The sequence below is a fragment of the Sciurus vulgaris genome, assembly GCF_902686455.1.
Source record: "Sciurus vulgaris genome assembly, chromosome: 11".
NCBI lineage: Eukaryota > Metazoa > Chordata > Mammalia > Rodentia > Sciuridae > Sciurus > Sciurus vulgaris.
Genome location: NC_136472.1, coordinates 108,783,815 through 108,798,512, shown reverse-complemented (window position 1 = coordinate 108,798,512; position 14,698 = coordinate 108,783,815). Strand labels below are relative to the sequence as shown.

General features: G+C 53.4%; 1 protein-coding gene across 1 annotated transcript; it reads right to left on the bottom strand.

The window, feature by feature from the left end:
• Positions 1-2,778: 2,778 nt before the first annotated feature.
• ANKK1 (ankyrin repeat and kinase domain containing 1) lies at positions 2,779-14,373 on the bottom strand (the record flags this gene model as incomplete). Its single annotated transcript, XM_079103576.1, is given in 20 exon segments — positions 2,779-3,626; positions 3,630-3,748; positions 3,751-3,848; positions 3,850-3,997; positions 4,000-4,181; positions 4,183-4,222; positions 4,225-4,260; positions 4,263-4,368; positions 4,372-4,415; positions 4,418-4,474; positions 4,477-4,539; positions 4,542-4,611; positions 4,615-4,643; positions 6,275-6,382; positions 6,976-7,131; positions 7,729-7,778; positions 8,021-8,145; positions 8,149-8,172; positions 9,230-9,524; positions 14,192-14,373. Coding segments are annotated over 20 exon segments (2,286 nt in total). The 3' UTR covers positions 2,779-3,272.
• Between the last annotated feature and the right edge of the window lie 325 nt (positions 14,374-14,698).

The window sequence follows — 14,698 nt, the reverse complement described above, 5'->3', positions numbered from 1 at the left end:
TGGCAAAACTCCACTTCCTCACCGCACACACGGCTGAAGGGACTTGGGAAGGCATGGTATATCCTGACTGCATCTTCTCTCTGCTTGGAGGGTGACAGAAGCTCCCCTCTGCCCCTCACACTGAGTCCAAGTGCCCGAGTCAGGATGGGCCTCAAGGTCTCCCCGTTGAGGAACTGCCCCCAGGACTCTCCTCATAGGCCTGTCCTTCCCCACAAAGCGGCTGTGGCTTTTCCACATTCTCCAGCCTCTGGGCCTCTCTCCCAGCCTAGGCTTCACCCCTACTCTGCTCCATCCTTATCAACACTCACATCTCCCCCAAAGCCTTTTCTGATCACCCCCACTCTGCTTGGAAGCTGTCTTTAGGAGGGGAGAGGCAAGGGGAGGGCATGGACTGTGCTGCCGTCTCTGAACACGAGGCTACTTAAATTTATTGATATTAAATTTTTTTCTCAATCTCAGTAGCCACATTTCAAGTGCTCAGCACCACATGTGGCTAATGGTGTCCTATTGAGCAGTGCAGATATGGAAGTGTTCCTTGCCCCACCCTGTGCTGTTGGTCAGTGAGGGTCCAGAATGACCCCTAGGTTCCAAGTTCGAATGACTTCAACTAGAATGGGGAATAAAGCAGAGCAGGCTTGTGTAGGGGGAAGAAATGTTCAGTTTGGGACAATCTCAGTTTAAGGATACAAGTGGGAATGTCTAGTAAGAAATGAGAGGGCCCAATTTCTAGCATCCCTCACCCCAAATTTTCCCAAACAGGGCTTGAAATTTCACTAGAGACACTTCTCAGGAATGTCAAGGGTCTCACTAAAATCCAACTCTGAAGTCCCTGGGAACCTCCAGAAGATTGTCATGTTGAAGTGGCATGCTGCGTGTCGGTGTCTTGTCTGGTGAAGGTGGCTTGGGAAAGGAGAAGAGGGGCGCTCACAGCCAGCAAAGGGGTCGCGTTGGCTGGGCTGACCCGAAACTATCATTGCTGTTGCCTCAAGGAGGAGGGGAATCGAGGAAGCAGGGGTCTGCAGACCTCAGCCTAGACTTGGGGTCTTCCAAGCTGCAATGATTCCCAAGCACAGTTATGTCTACGTGGCCATGGAACCCCACTGGTCTCTCCTCAAACACTTTCCAATAGGATAAGCCAGGCACTATCTTTCCCTGTGGTGCTGTCCTTGCCATTTCTACTGATGGAGCTGCGCCCAATTGGTATGAATATGGAGCCCTGACCCTCTCCTCTGGCTCTCATGGAATCCTGGACTTGAAGCTCTTTTAGACTTCAGGATGCAAGAGGATGTTAACAGCCTTGGGCACCCAACTCTCCCCTCCTCCTGCTCTGTTTTGGGAAGGACAGAACTCCCAGGAGCATTTTTAACTACTAGTTTTGCTTAAGGCTAGGTCTCCAGGAGAACCAAGGAATTTCATGGGTGGTCAGCAGAGTGAGAGGAGGGGACAGTCTGCTGCATGGTCCATCTCCCCAGGCCTCAGGAGCCCCTACTTGGCTACCCAGGAGAAGAAACACTTCCCAGCCCACAGGGCTGCTGGCCAGTTACTGCCTCTGTAGCTATGCTAGAGGTCACAGAGAGAAACCACGGGATGCCCCCTGGTGGTGGTTCTCAGCCTTGGTTGTTCTTCAGAACCACCTGGGAATTGTTGAAGATGCTTACAGTAGGATCCCACCCTGCAGATTCTGGTTAAATTGGCTGAGGGTGGGATCAGGTATTTTAAAAGCCCCTCACCTGCAGACTACCATGCAGGTTTGATTTATAGCCTCTGCTCGAGGACACGATCCAGCTTTATGCTGCTCCTTTGGCTCAACAGATTGGACACAGTCTAGAGACCACAGGAGAAAGGATGAAATGCTGCTAGCACTGCTAAAGTAGACTCATGAATTCAGTAGGGCTGTATATGGGGCAACAGGTTTCCTCTGCCCCCCCCCCCCCAATCCATGCTAATACTAGGCTGCTGACTAGGGACCCCATCCCAGCCAAAAACAGTGGCACACAGAGGTGGTCCTGACAACTGGCTCAGCAGTTAGAGCTGGCTGTAAGTGGGACAGAAGTATCCCTTCCTCTGAGAGTTGTAAAGCACCCTTGGGCTGGAAGGGGCTGCCTTCACTGCCGCGTGGAAAGGCAGAGAGCAGAAGTATAGAACCTGTCCTGTCCTATTCCCTCCCCCTGGCTGATTGCTCTCCTGGAAGTCCACTGGCCACTAAGCCAAGGCCCCCATCACACGAAATTAGTGTGAGAAGCTCTAACCTGCCCCAACTTGCCCCCAGTCAACAGACTAGGCCAGGACAGCTGATGGGTGAACGAGGCACCATCATGGGAGAGCTGGCTCTCAGAGTGGCTGCTGAAGAGGAAAGTCCCTGCCCCACCAACTCCACACCAAGCCCAGACAACCCACCCCTCACCCTCACTCCCCCTCAGCTGCCCCTGCCTCCTCCCTCAACATGAACTCACACATGTATCTCTCTCTCTCTCTCTTTCTCACACACACACACACACACACACACACACACACACACACACACAGAGCGCACCAGACAATCACACACAGAAATCCTCCAACTCTCCTCAGCTGCCCCACCTCCCTCCCATGTGAGCTCATACACATGTAATATACACACGGTACACACACATGTACACGTGTGCACACACACCCCTAGGCTAACACTGCTGGCCCTTATGTATGCCCTGGTCCCATAGTGCAATGCATCTCTAACAGAGAGACTCAAATTCACAGTTTTATTGTCTTCAGGGTTTGAAACCTGGCCATGTAACTGAACACAAAGAAGGATGGGACCAGAGGCCAGGAAACTGGTGTCCCACATAGGACCACTCATCTGCAGCTGGGACACCTTCCTTAACCCCCAAGAGACTATGTAGGAGACAGGCATGGGGACCTGGGCCACCAGGAAGATGTGGTCAGTGTGGGGACAGGGGACTGACCAAGGCCCTACATGGTTAGTAGGCATTTCCTTTGAACTCTGAGCCCCTGCTCCCTGAAGCAGGTGAGTCTGGCTGTCTTACTCCAGCCTGAGGTGGGGGACAAGGACACAAGGTGGGAGCTAGCAGGTACCACTCCCTTCACTCCTAGGCTCCCTTTGTCTTCAGAGGGGTTTCCTAGGATGTTAGGGCCCCATGAACTCAGGGGGAGGCAGCAGGCGTCTTGAGGCTGGAAACGGAGCTTACCTGGGGAGCAGTAGTCCATATACAGGAGGGAGGAGAGGCCAGGGAACTGCTGGAGATGACTTGCTGGGAGCAATCTCCAAGCCAGGGCTATGGCCGTAGTGGTACCTCTCCTCTTCCTTCCATCCCCCAGGATGCCAGTTTCCTGTTTCCTCTCAAGATCAAATAGGCAGGTAGGAAGGATCCTTCTGGAGGCCAAGTTTCACTTCTACCAACTCCTCCCCTTCCAAGTGAGGGGACCCCAGTTTTTCTAAACTTCTGTCTGGGCTCCCAGCTCAGCATCTCCCAGAATAGCCAGTGCCATGGTGCCCTGTTTTGGCTCCAGAGGGCCAGCTGTATGGGTGTGCCGTCCACTCCATCCTGGACATCCAGACAGGCACCAGGCTTGACTAGCACTTTGAGGATGGCTCTGTTGCCTTGGAGAGCGGTCAGCTGGGCAGGTATCTAGCCCATCTTGTTGCAGGCACAGACATCTGCACGGTGCTCTAGGAGGCTGATGACACCCTGGAAGGCACCCCTCTGGACCACCAGGTGGAGGGGTGTCCAGTCCAACTGCTCAGCAGCACTGGGTCAGCCCTGCACTGCAGCAGAGGTCTCACCACCACCTCCTCACCATAGCGGGCAGCCAGGGGCAGGGGCGTCCAGTTCATACCTCCGAGAGCACCCGTCTGCATGGTTCTCAGCCAGCAGGTGGATGATTTCCAGGGGGCCCTTGTAGGTGGCTAGATGCAGGGGTGTCCAGCCCTGCTGGGTGGGCAGCTCGAGGCTAGCCCCATGCCTGAGTAGCATCTTGCATGTGAGGTACTTGCCCTTGTAGCAGTGATGTGCAGTGGGCCATAGCCATTCTGGTCGAGGGCATCAGGGGCTGCCCCACTCTTCAGCAGGCGTTGGATGGCCGTCACTTGGTCCCATTCCACCACCAGGTGCAGCGGTGTCCTCAGATTTCTCTGCTGAGCACCCAGCTCAGCGCCCTGGCCTGTCCGAAGCTTGATCTGACTTGTGGCCAAAGGAGGCAGCCACATGCAGGGGAGTCTTGCCTCAACCTCACATAGGTTGGGGTCAGATTGACGGGAGACCAAAAGTTGTTCTGTGTGGCCAGGTGGAGTGGGCTCCAGCCCTTGTGCTCCTGGGCATCCACAAGGCCCCTGTGGTCCAGGAGCAGGTGTGCAGTGTGGTCATCCCCACTCTAGGATGCAAAGTGCAGGGGGGCCCAGCTGTGCTCATTTGCCAGGAGCAAAGGTCCTGGGTAGCAATGAATAGAGGCATGTAGCCAGAGACTGACTGGCACTCCAATCAACCTCATGGGTCAGAAGCAGCCACACCTGCTCCACACTGCCCTGGGTCACCAGGAAGGGGAGGGAGTGACCTTGTTCTCATAGATGGGCAGCAGTTCCTCATCACTTGGGGCCAAACTCTCACTGTCAGAGAGTTACAGGACCCTCTTCAAGTAACCTCTTGGGTCTGTTGGAGGAAGATGTTGAAAAAAGAGAACTTTGACCTGTCCAGAAGTCATCTTGACCATCCCCCTGTCTCTTGGAGGTACTATCTGGGAGCAGAGTAGAGGGACAACACCTTCCTGGTATCAGGGACTTCTGCATTCATCCCTGTCTCTGTTAGATTTCCAGGTTTTTTGTTTGTTTGGTCGTTTTTGTCTCAAAGAGCTGAGCCTGCAGTTCTTCCTGCACAGAGGAGGTGGGGAGAGCCAGAGCTGGAGAGGCGTGGGTGCAAATCCTCACTCTAGCCCTTAGCATCCCCTGACCTCAGTCAGTTCTCTGCCTCTTTGGGCCTCCAGGTTTGGTTCAGTAAAGGAGAGATGAAGAATGCTCAGCTCATTCTACCAGTGTGAGGACAAGTTAGGGAGGTAAGAACTTTCAGGGAAGGCCTGGGAGGTGAGTCCATCCAATTGGAAATATATTTGTGATTGGATCTGTTGATCTAAAGCCCCCTGTGAGATCTTCAGGCCTCATTTCCTCCTGCTCTACCTAGTGGCCTGTTAATATCAAAAACAACCATGATCACTGCTAGGTCCAAACCTCACAAATCTGTGTGGGGTGGGCATAAGGCATCTGTAGTTATCTATATAGTTTTCAATTTCCCAAGTAATTCTGCAGTCCATACTGAGAACTGGTGCTCTACCTCTTGGGCCAGGAATGGGGTAATGTGGTCTTGCCAGAATTCAGACCTGAAGGGGAAGCAGAGCCAGGACCCCAGGGGTATGTGTGCTTCTGGATTATGCAGCTGGGATCTGGAGAGGGCCCTACCACCCTGGATATGTGACAGGCCTGGGATGAGGGTGTCAGGGAGGGTGGGGAAAGGGTATGATTGGATTCTGCTTTCTCCTCCCTGTGAACTCTGGCCCCACTATAGCACCCCAACTTACTGCTGTCTGTTAGCTCCTGGCTGACTTCCTTGTGGGCCTGGGGAGGCAGAACCAGCAGATTCAGGGCAGATCAGCAGGGCAGTTCTCCCTGTGCCATCCTCCCCACCTCCCCTCTCTCCAGTGCTCTCTGTCACCCTTCAGCGTGCGCATCTCACCATGATCTGGGTGACTCTCCTTCTAAGCCACTACTCCCCTAGCTGTGCCCAGAGGCAAACAAACACTAGACAGAGGAGATCTGACCAGAAAAAGGGGGCCCAGGACCTGACTTTCCCTTGGGGCCACATGAACTACAGAATAGATCTGTGGGTTCAGCAGGGCGTCCCCTGCTAGCTCTTGCCTGGTTCCCACATCAGAGAGGAGCAGAGGAGCAGAGGTGATGCCGACACCCACGTGAACCCTAGGCACATGAGAGGGGTTGTGTCCTTCCCTGGGCTCTGAGCCCTGGCACCACTAGCCCTTAGAGCACCTTCATGCAAATTAGGAAATTTTGTCCCCTCTGGATTCAGGCAGTCCCCAGCTGGGCTCCCTGGCCTGGTGAGCAGAGTGGGGTTGGCTTTCCTTTTCCACTTGCCTCTTTTACCCGCCAGATGACCTTGTGAAGGACACAGCCTTTGCACACATGCCCTGCCAGAGACCCTGGAGGTCCACAGTGGGTTCCAGGAAGCATGGGGGTGGGCTTGCCCAGCGTGTGCCCCCACCTCCTAGGGCTGGCACAGTGATGATTTGCAGGACACCTTCCTGGCCAGGGCCTTACTCTCGAGGTCTGCCAAAGGGCTCTGGAGCAGGGACGGCAGCATGTCTGTCTCGATTGTGATGTCTGCTCTGCAAGGGAGAGAGAGAAAGGAGGCAACATTAACCAGCAGTCCCGTCCCATTTTAGATACCCTAATGTTTTTTGTGTCCCCACCAAAGCCCATTCCTGGGCTCATGTACGTACATCCACACATGCCCACAAGGAGGCAGGAAACAGGGTCCCAGTCCAGCTTGGCAGGGACACATTTGGCAGGTCACTGGCTTTCTGGGGATCAGTCCTTTTCCAAAGAAGGAGGGGCAGTGCTAGGTGGTCTCTAATGTCCTCACACATGGACCAGATAATTTCATTGTCCCCAGGTCTATGACCTCATGGTATGGACTGTTTTCAAGGATTCTGTACCACTGAAAGGACCCAGGATTGACTGGAGGGACCAGGTTGCAGTTTCTGCCACATTCTGTAGGTATACACCTGAGCACACACTGACCGGACCCCTGTCCTCAGCTGTCCTGGCCCTGTGATGCACATTCTGCCTCAAAAATCTCTCCCGGCACTAATATCATGGGTATCTGCACAGCCCTGAAAAGTGGGCTGGGGCCCAATCATCCACCCTCCTGTCCCCTTCCAACCTCTAGTCCTGGACAGGGAAGGCTAGAGGAACACAGAGAAAGCATGGCCTCTTCTTGGGGTCTTGGTTCCAGCAGAGCCTCATCGGATCTACCATCTGCTGGTCCTCACCTGGCCACTCATCAGAGACAGGCTGCAGGGAGGGCTGCATGCCCATGATCACTCGGATGATGAGAGTCATCATGTTGAGTCCTGCGGGAGGAGGCCCAGGCTGAGCAGGTGCTGTGGGGCAGAGGCAGAGGGGTCGGCAGGAGTGTGGGGGCTGAGAGGACCCCAACATGATGTGCACTCAGGAGGGGCTCTATAAATGCTCAGTGAGTAAACAGCCACATTTTGGACCCACTTGAGGTTCTGATTTGAGCAGCGAGTCCCCGGTCTAGCTCCAGACCCCTTCACCCCAGGTGAAGACTGGACATGACCCCCACTGCAGGCTTCTAGTGTCCAAAGGCAGTAAGGAGGACAAACAGGCCAGGTTGAAGGCTTTGGCTCTCCTTCTGGCAAGGCTACCACGTTTCCTCACAGGCTTTACTGCATCTGGATGGTGGGGGCCAGCCAGAACGTCTTGGGGGCAAGGGACCAGGAGCCACCAAGCAAGCTCTGGGCTTACTATCATGTGAACTCTAGAAATGAGGGGGTGGAAGGAAGGAGGGTGAGGTAGCAATCCCTGAGGAGCATTTGGTTCCCTGACACAAACCTGTCACTTGTTCTGCCCTCACTAACCTCAGCCCTTCCAAGACCCAGGCTGAGGGGGTGGCCCTGCCCCAGACACAGAGCCACAGCCTTCTCTACCCGAATACGGTTTCTTCTGAGTGAGGAGCTCCCAGATGACAGTCCCAAAGCTGGGATGAGGAATATGTTCCCTGAGAGACTATGGGAAACCCACCATCCACCCCAGCCAGGGGCCATGGGCCCCACGATCCCAGACAAGGCCTCTCCAGCCAGGTCCTCCCCTCCCTCCTCTTCCACCTGGGCAGGGAGGCCTCAGACCTCATCCCCAGCCCGCCCTATCCATTGACTGGAAGGACCAGGTGGCAACAAGCTGCCTCCTGAGTAGGTGACAAGGAGCCCAGCACCCACTCACCTATACACATCGAACTTGGGCCCTGGGGCCTTGTTACTATACAGGAACTTCTCAGGGGGGATATAGCTGAGCATGCCCTGCAGAGGCAACCTCTCAATGCTCTGCATCCGGGTCGACTGTTCCATTCACTTTGATGGACCAAAGTCTGAAATCTGGGAGAAAGTCAGGTGGCAGGGATGGAGTCATAATAGAGTCGAGTCTCCAGGGGCTGGCTTTGGTTTCTCACCCTCCTGCTAGCTTCCTCTTCCAGAATAGCCTAACGGTCCTCTACTATACTGCCTCCCTGCTCTACCACTACAGCCTGGATGGTCTTGGACAAGTTACTTACCTTTTCAGAACCTCAGTTTCCTCATCTGTAAAATGGAAATAATGCAAATACTTAACTCAGAGAGCTGTTACAGGCATTAAATTAACTTGTAGGCAAAAACACTTAGAGCACATTGGGAGTACTTGGCAGGTGCTGCCATTGTCCAGAGGGACAATATATACAGTCATCACCTTCAGTGAGCTTCTGTCCATAATGACCCTTAAACTCTTATGTCATGAACATTGATCCCCCTTTGCTCAAGATTGTTCATTCACTGAGATTCAACCAGAAGACAGCCTGAGACACTCCTCCACACTCTGTACCCCCACAAGGGCAAATTCAGATAGGGTGTACATTCATCAGTGAAATAGTTTCACAAATGATTGCATATTTGTAACTGGGTTAGCAATAGGAAGAAAAAGATGTAATGAGGTATACAACTGTGGCCTGAGGGACAGATCAGGGAAGACCTCCTTGAGTAGTGAATGTTACGTTGCAAACTGAAGATGACTAGACCTTTGCCAGATAGATAGAGGAGTGGTCCAGAGTCAGAATAGAGTATGGCATGATCTAAGAACTGAACCAAATCTCCATTATGACCTCTCATGAGGATTATCTCATTTACAAACCCCGCCCCAAGCAAAGAATGTCAGGAATAGAGATTCTCCTATCCATTTTAGAAATGGAAAATTGAGGCCCATGGAGCATTATTGCAGGCATTCTGACACTCAGGCTCAGGCACCAAATTTGCTGCTTATTCATCTCTTTTTCAGATGTGTCAGTATTTGTCCAAGAGAACTCCTTAACACTCTTGACAGGCCATTTGGCAGGAGGATAATCCTGCTCACCTAGAGGAGACTCTAGCATGGAAAGGGGGCAAAGAGACCAACCAGAGTTCTCACCTTGACATGCATGTTGTTGTCCAGCAGGATGTTGCCTGGCTTCAGGTCTAGGTGGAGGAGAGATGACTCATTGCTATGGAGAAAGTCCATGGCTAAGCTGGTCTCGTGGATGACGCAGAATCTGAGTTGCCAGCAGAGTCTATGGGTGGGCAGCATCTTCTCCAGGGAGCCATTGGCCATGAACTCCATCGCAATGCCCAGAGGCTGCTTGCACACCCCAGAGATGGACACGATGTGCTGAAACTTGATCTTCTCCATTTCGGTTGCTTCCTCAATGAGGCAATTTACATTGGAGCTATGGAGAGTGGGGAGCAAGACATGGACAAAGGGACACATTAATTACCAGAGCAACCAGCAGAACATACAAACTAGGCAGGCTACAAAGATAGGGGACTCAGAGAAGCACCGGGATCTTGCAAGACCCTGGAGGAAAATCAGAGGCATGAAGGGAGGCCCAGCAGGCAGCACAAATTAAAGCTCAGATGGCCAGCGGCGAAGCACAAGACAGGAAGCACAAGAATTTGCAGGCTGAGGAGCTAGCCCATACTACGGGGCGGGGCGGGCCACAGAAAGCACATGGCACAGTCTCCCATTCATTCTGGATGCTTTTTTTGTACATTTATCTCCCCCAGCATATTTTGAGCCCCTGGAGGACTGATATTATGCCTCATGCTTCTGTTTCAAAATATCATCTATTGCCATTTTGATTATGAAAGTAATACATATACCTTATAGGAAACCTTGGGAATACAGAGAGCTATAAGAAAGAAAATTTAATCACTAGTAATCCAACCATGCAGAGTTGGCCTCTGTTAATATTTTAGTAGTTTGCAATACATTTTCAGTGTGTCTTTCTTTTCCTTTCTCCCCTCCTTCCTCCTCCCTCTCTTACCATCAGATGGCACATGAAGCCCGAGCACTTCCCGCATTGCTATTCTCCTGAAGGATGCTTTTTAATGGCTGCACAGAATTCCATTTTATGGATGAACTATAATTATTCCTCCCTGGGCTCCCCACAGCACATTGCCATGCATCGCACAATACATCTTTGTTGGAGCAAACTTTAGTCGAGACTTAAGGGAAGGCCTCACAAAATAAGCATCTAAAAACCCTCTCCTTCGTCTCACTGGATGCTCTCCCACAGAACAGTAAATATGCAAAATGTTACAGACTGTTTGGGGCTTGTGGGGATAGGGATTAAGGGGAAATGGCTTTTTTTAAAGCACAGTATTTGCAAAGCTTGATGGCACGGCAATCAGGCGCTGCTGGAGGTGTGCTCGCAGGGCCTCCCTGGGAAGCCAGCGTGAGCCTGACCTCCAGGAGAGCACTCCTGGCACCTGCACAGGCTGCCTACCGGCTTTCTCCACTTCTCGTCCTTACTTCCCAATTCTTCCAGCCATCTCCTCCCCAGCTCTGTGATTCTTTTGCTGACTCCTCTCTTCCTCTTTGGTTCACAGGAAGTAGAATGACATCTGTGGTGAAGTGTGGGATCTGGGGGGGTCTCACCATTAGTTATATCTGCATGACCCTGGGGAAGTGAACTCTTCGGGCCTCAGTTTCTAAACTATAAAATGGGAATAAATACAACCTTGCACAATTCCCACGCACAGCCAGACCTCTGGAAAGGGTTGCTGCTGTCTCTCCCGCCCCTCCGCTCCCACCACCTGCTGCGTGCGCCTCTGGTGGCACTTCAGTGAGCACATGCTGCTACGTGCACAGACCGATTTCCAGTTCTCGGTTGACCTTCAGATGTCTCACTCTTTTTTTTTTTTAAACTCTCTTCCCTCAGCCAGGGGTCCACCTCCTGGATTTCTCCCTCTCGTTCTGGTCCCGCCCTATTTCCTTTGCAGGCTCAAAGGACTTAGCCACTAGGCTGGAGTTTAGACACGCTCCTCTTCCCTTCTCGGTAGTTTCTCCAGTTGACCTTGACCTAGACATCTCTGATGGGACATTCTATCCTGTGTGTCTAAATCAGATCTTGACTCTCCCTAAAACCTGCTCCTTCCTTGGCCTTCCTCATCTTGAACAGGACCTTCCCTTCTCTGGGAAGCACCTGGCTGCACCTTGACTCTTCTCTCACTCCCATGCCTGGGCCCTCAGCAAGTCCTCTCAGCTCTGTTCTCCAAATTCAGCAGTGGTCTGACTGCTCCTCACCACCTCCACCCACTTGCATCTTGTCCCAAGCCTCCTGCCTCTCCTTCTTCCCCACTGCAGTCTACAGGGTAGCATGTCACTGCCTTGCTAAGGGCCTGCCAAAGGCTGTCTTCTCCATCACAGTAAAAGCCTAAGTTTTTACAATGGCTGACAAAGCCCTCCACGATCCGCCCCATCCTCCAGTCCTACATCACTGACATCACCTCCTAAGCACTCCCTGTCTCACTCTGCTCCTGCCCCATGGGCCTCCTGCTGTCCTGCCTTCTTGTCAAGTGTGTTCTCACCACAGGACCTTTGCATGTGCCCTTTCCTCTGCCTAGAATACTTATCTCTACCATCTGACTTACTCCTTCGACTGCTTCAAATATCTACTCAAATAGCACACGACTAGTAAATATTCACAAACAAGTCTATATAAAATGACAACCCTGCCCCAATCCCTTGGTACACAGCTGGTATCTAAATTAACATTTCTAAACTGAATGTATCCTTAGAAGATCAGACTACTCGGCTCTCCATAGATATTTTAATCGAGACAGTGGTCAAAAGTGCTATAAACATTCTTAGATAAACATTTTGCTCTTGCTTGTTTATTGTCTTCCTCCGTTAGGTTCTAAGCTCCACAAGGACGAGGACTTGGTTTCATCGCTTAGCACTCAGAGTGAACGAATCTCATGGCGGCCCCACCTTCAGTTACCACCCAAGACAAACTATAGTATGGTAGCTGCCACCTTTACTCTGGGGTCTGCTTGACAGCTCCTGGCGGCTGTTCAAGGGCACTTGACACCCAACAAGCACAACACTAGCCTTGTGATCCTCCTTCCCAACCTGGGCCTGTTTTCATGTTTCCTTTTTGACAATGAGACCACTCAACAAATATTCACTCAACACCAATGATGTGGCAGACCCAGGGGGAGAACAGAGAACGAAAGACACACGACGCCCCACACCACAGAGCGGGCAGCCCGCGGGGACCTCTGCTCCTCTGGCGAGTGGAGCATGGGGGGACTTTGACAACCCTCTTCCTCGTCGTGCCCCCAGGCCTTCGGCACCACCGCGGGAGGGTTTTGCCTCCTAACTATTGTTTCCTCCACTCCTCCCCCGACTCCGCCACGCAGGCTCTAGTCCAGGCCTCATTGCCTCTTGCCTGAACCTGGACTACAGCCTCCTAACTGGACCGGCGTCCGCTCCACCCCATTCTCCACACAGAGGATTGACGTCCCTGCCACCGCCCCTCCTGCCTGCAAGCTCCTTCGCTCTCAACTCCAGCCGCGACGGCCTCTCTCCCGCCCTTGCACCTACGGCCTCCTGCCCACGTCCTTTGCACTGCCGTGGACTGTTCTTGGAAAACCTCCTCCCCTGCTCGCCTCACCCATTCTTCTCATTTCAGCTGGTGTAACGTCCCCAGGAAAGACACGAGCCTCCTCTGAGCTCGGTGAACACTGTCAGTAGTCTATCAGAGGACCGCAACTCCCCTTCCTGCGCGTCTCACCATCGCCACGGACACGTACACCTGGGGTTGCCAGGCGGATGTCCTCCCTCCAGCCTGTGAGCTCTAGAGAGTGGGGACACATCCGTCACAGTCATCATTACCTGCCAGGGTCTAGGACAGTGTCTGACATGGAGTAGGAGAGCAATAAGCTCTTGCCAAGTGTTTGAGTGACCCGAGGGAGGAAGGACCCAGCACAGCAATACTACAATCCCAGTGCAGCGCTTCACACCCAGCAGCCATTGGTCACCACCTAGCCCTCAGCCCTTTCCACTCAGGGAATCCCCGGAACTTGGGAAAGAAACCCGGCCGAGGAATGATCACTGTCCAACCGCGTTGTCGTGCAAAGCCATCCGTTTCCTTTTGTTCTTTATTTCAAAGGATATAAAAGATCTGGACGAATCCTAGAACCATCTGACCCTCCCAGAAACCAACAGGTGGAAGCTGAGCAGGAGGGACACAGTCTCACTCCTACTCTCCTCGGGGTGGGGGAGGGTCTGGGAAGTCTGTCTGGTGATGACAGAGAACATGACAATAGCCTCAGGTAAGATGCCTACAGGCATCTATTGATGTCCCAGGACCCTGGGGAGGAGGACAATCCAAGTGTCTCCTTCATGGTGACGGGCCGGGGCACACAGCGAGTACACATGAACCCAGGGGGGACGAGGCTGGGGCCACCTCAGTGCGAACACACGGTGGGAAAGACGTGGTAAGAGGGAAAGGGAGGCATGCCGGAGTGGAGCAGTGGTACACCTGACAAAAGCCAGGGACAAAAATCGCACAGAGATCCTAGAAACCCAGATTTGACCCTCCAGCAGGACCCAAATGAGAGCTAGTCAGTGGTCTGCACGGGCTACCAGACCAGCAGACTGAGGAGTCTCCAGTCCCCAAGTCTCCCCAGACCAGCACAGCTGGGCAGAGCCCCACCCAGGTGGCCACGGGAAAAGAAGGTGCCACGCCTCTCAGGAAGCCCATCCAGGAGGGTGGCGGGGGCTGCCAAGAGCAGCCATCATGCCCCAGGGGGAGGAGGCAGGACGAGTTTGAGAAGTCAGGTGAGACAGAGGCGGCTCTGGAGGGTAGTTCCGCTCACCTCTGACATCTGTTGATGTACCGTAGACAGGTAGCAGGTGTCTTCTCTTTTCAGGGGCAGAGAAAGCCACGACTGGGCCTGGGAAGCTCAGGTATAGGATGGAACTTAGAAACACTGGGGACACCCCAGCCTCAACCCCAGCCCATCCCTCCCTCAGCATTTCTCAGGTCAAACCTGACCTGAGCTCAACTTCTCCTCTGTGAGAGGAGAGAGGCGGGGCAGCAGGTGCCTGGTGGCCTCGTGCTGGAGGTGAGGAGAACACTTGATGGCATACTGGGTCCTCCAGCGCTGGTGCCCTTCCTGGAACACCTGACCAAAGCCACCGCTGGCTTCTTGATGCCAGTAGTCCTGGAAGTTGTCTTGGGAGAAGACAGCAAGGCTGCCCAGCTGCTGCGCCAGGGAGCTGGCCATCAGGTCAGTTGGGCTGGATCACCCTGTCCCTTCCCCCACGCTGCACACTCCTGGCAGCGAAGGAGCCAGGAACCTGGTTTCCCGCTCCTCAGGTTGGGGAGGATGGGGGATTGGGAGGTAGGCAAGGTGAGGCAAGCTGGCACTCCCTCCTTCCCCACCCAGGAGGAGCTGACCCCGCTCTGCAAAGGCAGGAAAACTGACGGAGCCCGAGGCTCCAGCGGGGAGGGAGCGTCTGACCGGGAAGAGGGTATACCTCTTTCACAGGCACCGCGCCCTTCCTCAGTCTCGGCCTTCTATTGATTTTCCCCAGCTCTCACCTCCAGAG